The sequence below is a fragment of the Bufo bufo genome, chromosome 1 (assembly GCF_905171765.1).
Source record: "Bufo bufo chromosome 1, aBufBuf1.1, whole genome shotgun sequence".
NCBI classification, from domain to species: domain Eukaryota; kingdom Metazoa; phylum Chordata; class Amphibia; order Anura; family Bufonidae; genus Bufo; species Bufo bufo.
In genome coordinates this window covers 778562101-778569405 of record NC_053389.1, presented here as the reverse complement: position 1 = coordinate 778569405, position 7305 = coordinate 778562101, and the positions used below count along the sequence as shown (strand labels likewise).

Sequence of the window (7305 nt, the reverse complement as noted above, 5' to 3'; positions counted from 1 at the left end):
GAACTTTTTTTTCAAGTTCGGTCGAACCTGCCGAACCCGAACATCCAGGTGTCCGCTCAACTCTATTTATGATTGATCCTTTCCTGAAGAACAGCGTTTCCAACCCTGATTGTTTTCTACAAGCAGCTAATAATGTTATAAAATAGCAAAAGGAGTAATAGGAAACTTACCAGCTGACATATCCTGTCATTGTTGGAGCCTGCTAAAAAATATTGGCAGTGGACCAGTCTTTTGAGCACCCTCTGATGGCACATGAAACCCATAAAGCCAAGCCCACAATTTCTGATTTCTAGGTTGTTATAGAATAAAATATTTATCCTTATAACTTTCCCTATTAACAGTAGCCCATCAAGACATACAGGAAAAGTCAGTTAGGTTGAGTTCACACTTCAGTTATTTGGTCAGGTATTTACATCAGCTATTGTGAGCCAAATCCAGTAGTGAAGCCTACACAGAAATCAGGTATAATAAAAAGATGTCCTCCTGTTCTGTGTTTTTGACCGGCATCTAGTTTTTGCTCACAATAACTGACCAAATAATTAAAGTGTGAACTTGGTCTAAGTGATGAGATCCACCCTATATTTTGTCATTTTCCTGTTTTTTGTTCATTCCTTATTTCAGCCTGAAGATCAGTCTACCTAAAACATTAAGCGTGAAGTCAACTGAAAAAGCATGAAAATAATTTTGCAGAACTGTTCAACACCTGGAGAATTTCACTTGGTGGCCTTTTCTAACTATCCTCACCTTCAGCTTGTATTTTTTATTGGTGTATTTTTTATGTATTTTATGTGTTTACTAGGAAACCTCATTATTCTTATACTTGTATGTCTGGCTTCCAAACTCCATACTCCAATGTACTTCTTCTTGTGTAACCTGTCTGTACTGGACATCATCTATGTCTCTGTCATTTCACCAAAGCTGATGGACATTATGATAACGAAGGACACCAGCATATCTAATTCGCAATGCTTTTTTCAGTTCTTTCTTTATGTCTTCTGTGTTGGGTCTGAGTTTTTCCTCTTAACATCCATGGCTTATGACAGATATGTGGCAATCTGTATTCCTCTACATTACATCCTTCTCATGAATACGTGGATATGTTTCTTACTAGCACTTCTGTCTTGGAATTTGGGTGCCTTAAAGGCCTTGGTGTACATACTGCTAATATCAAACTTATCAATCTCAGATTCCAAGAAGATCAATCATCTATTCTGTCATATGATGTCTGTCTTGAAGCTTTCTTGTACTGACAGTACACATATCAAACTTTTAATAATGGTGAATGGGATAACTTTAGGATTCATTTGCATGATACTATTTTTTTACTCTTATATACATATCATGTCTACTATCCTTAAGATCAAAACATCATCAGGAAGGCAAAGGGCCTTCTCCAGATGTTCCTCTCATATTACTATTGTACTCTTATTTTGCCTGTCATCGCTCATCTTGAACATGAAAGCAGAATCTGAACACTCCCAGGAGCAGGACAAGCTGCTGTCCATGATTTATATTTCTGTAGTTCCAATGTTAAACCCACTGATATACAGTTTGAGGAATAACGATGTTATAAAAGCTCTAAGAAACATCATTTATAGTTGTTGTTCCATCTAGACAACCTATACTCTAAATCAGTGATCACCAACCTGCGGCCCTCCAGCTGTTTGCAAAACTACAACTCCCAGTATGTCCTGATAGAAGTAGGCTATAGTTTTGCCACAGCCAGAGGGCCGCAGGTGGGGTATCCCTGCTCTAAATGGTAACTTGCTGGTATTAATTGTGGTTCCTCCCGCTAAAGCTGGCCCCATGAACAAAACTATGAAGAATTTAACACATAAAGGCATCAAAAAATTATAAGAAGGCACCAATGGCAAAGGCAGTACAGAGCCACATAAAATAATAATAATAATATATATATATATATATATATATATATATATATATACACTCACCTAAAGAATTATTAGGAACACCTGTTCTATTTCTCATTAATGCAATTATCTAGTCAACCAATCACATGGCAGTTGCTTCAATGCATTTAGGGGGTGGTCCTGGTCAAGACAATCTCCTGAACTCCAAACTGAATGTCAGAATGGGACAGAAAGGTGATTTAACCACTTCAGCCCCCAGTGCTTAAACACCCTGAAAGACCAGGCCACTTTTTACACTTCTGACCTACACTACTTTCACCGTTTATTGCTCGGTCATGCAACTTACCACCCAAATGAATTTTACCTTCTTTTCTTCTCACTAATAGAGCTTTCATTTGGTGGTATTTCATTGCTGCTGACATTTTTACTTTTTTTGTTATTAATCGAAATTTAACGATTTTTTTGCAAAAAAATGACATTTTTCACTTTCAGTTGTAAAATTTTGCAAAAAAAACGAGATCCATATAGAAATTTTGCTCTAAATTTATAGTTCTACATGTCTTTGATAAAAAAAAAATGTTTGGGTAAAAAAAAAATGGTTTGGGTAAAAGTTATAGCGTTTACAAACTATGGTACAAAAATGTGAATTTCCGCTTTTTGAAGCAGCTCTGACTTTCTGAGCACCTGTCATGTTTCCTGAGGTTCTACAATGGCCAGACAGTACAAACACCCCACAAATGACCCCATTTCGGAAAGTACACACCCTAAGGTATTCGCTGATGGGCATAGTGAGTTCATAGAAATTTTTATTTTTTGTCACAAGTTAGCGGAAAATGATGATTTTTTTTTTTTTTTTTTTTTTTTCTTACAAAGTCTCATATTCCACTAACTTGTGACAAAAAATAAAAACTTCTATGAACTCATTATGCCCATCACGAAATACCTTGGGGTATCTTCTTTCCAAAATGGGGTCACTTGTGGGGTAGTTATACTGCCCTGGCATTTTAGGGGCCCAAATGTGTGGTAAGGAGTTTGAAATCAAATTCTGTAAAAAATGACCTGTGAAATCCGAAAGGTGCTCTTTGGAATATGGGCCCCTTTGCCCACCTAGACTGCAAAAAAGTGTCACACATCTGGTATCTCCGTACTCAGGAGAAGGTGAGGAATGTGTTTTGGGGTGTCTTTTTACATATACCCATGCTGGGTGAGATAAATATATTGGTCAAATGCCAACTTTGTATAAAAAAATGGGAAAAGTTGTCTTTTGCCAAGATATTTCTCTCACCCAGCATGGGTATATGTAAAATGACACCCCAAAACACATCCCCACCTTCTCCTGAGTACGGCAATACCAGATGTGTGACACTTTTTTGCAGCCTAGGTGGGCAAAGGGGCCCATATTCCAAAGAGCACCTTTCGGATTTCACAGGTCATTTTTTACAGAATTTGATTTCAAACTCCTTACCACACATTTGGGCCCCTAGAATGCCAGGGCAGTATAACTACCCCACAAGTGACCCCATTTTGGAAAGAAGACACCCCAAGGTATTCCGTGAGGGGCATGGCAAGTTCCTAGAATTTTTTATTTTTTGTCACAAGTTAGTGGAAAATGATGATTTTTTTTTTTTTTTTTTTTCATACAAAGTCTCATATTCCACTAACTTGTGACAAAAAATAAAAACTTCCATGAACTCACTATGCCCATCAGCGAATACCTTGGGGTCTCTTCTTTCCAAAATGGGGTCACTTGTGGGGTAGTTATACTGCCCTGGCATTCTAGGGGCCCAAATGTGTGGTAAGGAGTTTGAAATCAAATTCTGTAAAAAATGACCTGTGAAATCCGAAAGGTGCTCTTTGGAATATGGGCCCCTTTGCCCACCTAGGCTGCAAAAAAGTGTCACACATCTGGTATCTCCGTTCACAGGTCATTTTTTACAGAATTTGATTTCAAACTCCTTACCACACATTTGGGCCCCTAGAATGCCAGGGCAGTATAACTACCCCACAAGTGACCCCATTTTGGAAAGAAGAGACCCCAAGGTATTCGCTGATGGGCATAGTGAGTTCATGGAAGTTTTTATTTTTTGTCACAAGTTAGTGGAATATGAGACTTTGTATGAAAAAAAAAAAAAAAAAAATCAGCATTTTCCACTAACTTGTGACAAAAAATAAAAAATTCTAGGAACTCGCCATGCCCCTCACGGAATACCTTGGGGTGTCTTCTTTCCAAAATGGGGTCACATGTGGGGTAGTTATACTGCCCTGGCATTTTCCAGGGGCCCTAATGTGTGGTAAGTAGGTAAATGACCTGTGAAATCCTAAAGGTGCTCTTTGGAATGTGGGCCCCTTTGCCCACCTAGGCTGCAAAAAAGTGTCACACATGTGGTATCGCCGTATTCAGGAGAAGTTGGGGAATGTGTTTTGGGGTGTCATTTTACATATACCCTTGCTGGGTGAGAGAAATATCTTGGCAAAAGACAACTTTTCCCATTTTTTTATACAAAGTTGGCATTTGACCAAGATATTTCTCTCACCCAGCATGGGTATATGTAAAATGACACCCCAAAACACATTCCCCACCTTCTCCTGAGTACGGCGATACCAGATGTGTGACACTTTTTTGCAGCCTAGATGCGCAAAGGGGCCCAAATTCCTTTTAGGAGGGCATTTTTAGACATTTGGATACCAGACTTCTTCTCACGCTTTGGGGCCCCTAGAATGCCAGGGCAGTATAAATACCCCACATGTGACCCCATTTTGGAAAGAAGACACCCCAAGGTATTCAATGAGGGGCATGGCGAGTTCATAGAAATTTTTTTTTTTTGGCACAAGTTAGCGGAAATTGATATTTTCAATTTTTTTCTCACAAAGTCTCCCGTTCCGCTAACTTGGGACAAAAATTTCAATCTTTCATGGACTCAATATGCCCCTCACGGAATACCTGGGGGTGTCTTCTTTCCGAAATGGGGTCACATGTGGGGTATTTATACTGCCCTGGCATTCTAGGGGCCCTAAAGCGTGAGAAGAAGTCTGGAATATAAATGTCTAAAAAATTTTACGCATTTGGTTTCCGTGAGGGGTATGGTGAGTTCATGTGAGATTTTATTTTTTGACACAAGTTAGTGGAATATGAGACTTTGTAAGAAAAAAATAAAAAAATTCCGCTAACTTGGGCCAAAAAAATGTCTGAATGGAGCCTTACAGAGGGGTGATCAATGACAGGGGGAGTGATCAATGACAGTGGGGTGATCAATGACAGGGGGGGTGATCAATGACAGGGGGGGTGATCAATGACAGGGGGGTGATCAATGACAGGGGGGTGATCAGGGAGTCTATATGGGGTGATAACCACAGTCATTGATCACGCCCGTGTAAGGCTTCATTCAGACGTCCGTATGCGTTTTGCGGATCCGATCAATCTATCAGTGGATCCGTAAAAATCATGCGGACGTCTGAATAGAGCTTTACAGGGGGGTAATCAATGACAGGGGGGTAATCAATGACAGGGGGGTGATCAGGGAGTCTATATGGGGTGATAACCACAGTCATTGATCACGCCCGTGTAAGGCTTCATTCAGACGTCCGTATGCGTTTTGCGGATCCGATCCATCTATCAGTGGATCCGTAAAAATCATGCGGACGTCTGAATAGAGCTTTACAGGGGGGTAATCAATGACAGGGGGGTAATCAATGACAGGGGGGTGATCAGGGAGTCTATATGGGGTGATCACCACAGTCATTGATCACGCCCCTGTAAGGCTTCATTCAGACGTCCGTATGCGTTTTGCGGATCCGATCCATCTATCAGTGCATCCGTAAAAATCATGCGGACATCTGAATGGAGCTTTACAGGGGGGTAATCAATGACAGGGGGGTGATCAGGGAGTCTATATGGGGTGATCACCACAGTCATTGATCACGCCCCTGTAAGGCTTCATTCAGACGTCCGGATGCGTTTTGCGGATCCGATCCATCTATCAGTGCATCCGTAAAAATCATGCGGACATCTGAATGGAGCTTTACAGGGGGTTGATCAATGACAGGGGGGTGATCACCACAGTCATTGATCATGCCCCTGTAAGGCTTCATTCAGACGTCCGGATGCGTTTTGCGGATCGGATCCATCTATCAGTGCATCCGTAAAAATCATGCGGACATCTGAATGGCGCTTTACAGGGGGGTGATCAGGGAGTCTATATGGGGTGATCACCACAGTCATTGATCATGCCCCTGTAAGGCTTCATTCAGACGTCCGGATGCGTTTTGCGGATCCGATCCATCTATCAGTGCATCCGTAAAAATCATGCGGACATCTGAATGGAGCTATACAGGGGGGTAATCAATGACAGGGGGGTGATCACCACAGTCATTGATCATGCCCCTGTAAGGCTTCATTCAGACGTCCGGATGCGTTTTGCGGATCCGATCCATCTATCAGTGGATCCGTAAAAATCATGCGGACGTCTGAATGGAGCTTTACAGGGGGGTAATCAATGACAGGGGGGTAATCAATGACAGGGGGTGATCAGGGAGTCTATATGGGGTGATCACCACAGTCATTGATCATGCCCCTGTAAGGCTTCATTCAGACGTCCGGATGCGTTTTGCGGATCCGATCCATCTATCAGTGGATCCGTAAAAATCATGCGGACATCTGAATGGAGCTTTACAGGGGGGTGATCAGGGAGTCTATATGGGGTGATCACCACAGTCATTGATCATGCCCCTGTAAGGCTTCATTCAGACGTCCGGATGCGTTTTGCGGATCGGATCCATCTATCAGTGCATCCGTAAAAATCATGCGGACATCTGAATGGAGCTTTACAGGGGGGTGATCAATGACAGGGGGGTAATCAATGACAGGGGGGGGATCAGGGAGTCTATATGGGGTGATCAGGGGCTAATAAGGGGTTAATAAGTGACGGGGGGGGTGTAGTGTAGTGTAGTGGTGCTTGGTGCTACTTTACTGAGCTACCTGTGTCCTCTGGTGGTCGATCCAAACAAAGGGGACCACCAGAGGACCAGGTAGCAAGTATATTAGACGCTGTTATCAAAACAGCGTCTAATATACCTGTTAGGGGTTAAAAAAAACACATCTCCAGCCTGCCAGCGAACGATCGCCGCTGGCAGGCTGGAGATCAACTCTCTTACCTTCCGTTCCTGTGAGCGCGCGCGCCTGTGTGCGCGCGTTCACAGGAAATCTCGGCCATCGCGAGATGACGCGTATATGCGTGACTGTGCGCAGCGCTGCCACCTCCGGAACGCGAATCTGCGTTAGGCGGTCCGGAGGTGGTTAAGCAATTTTGAGCGTGGCATGGTTGCTGGTGCCAGACGGGCCAGTCTGAGTATTTCACAATCTGCTCAGTTACTGAGATTTTCACGCACAACCATTTCTAGGGTTTACAAAGAATGGTGTGAAAAGGGAAAAACATCC

General features: G+C 42.4%; 1 protein-coding gene across 1 annotated transcript; it reads left to right on the top strand.

The window, feature by feature from the left end:
- The first annotated feature begins 672 nt into the window (after positions 1-672).
- Positions 673-1614, top strand: LOC120988091 (olfactory receptor 1G1-like). Its single transcript, XM_040415924.1, has one exon. The coding sequence runs from the start codon at positions 673-675 to the stop codon at positions 1612-1614; it is 942 nt and encodes a 313-aa protein (XP_040271858.1).
- Positions 1615-7305: the final 5691 nt, after the last annotated feature.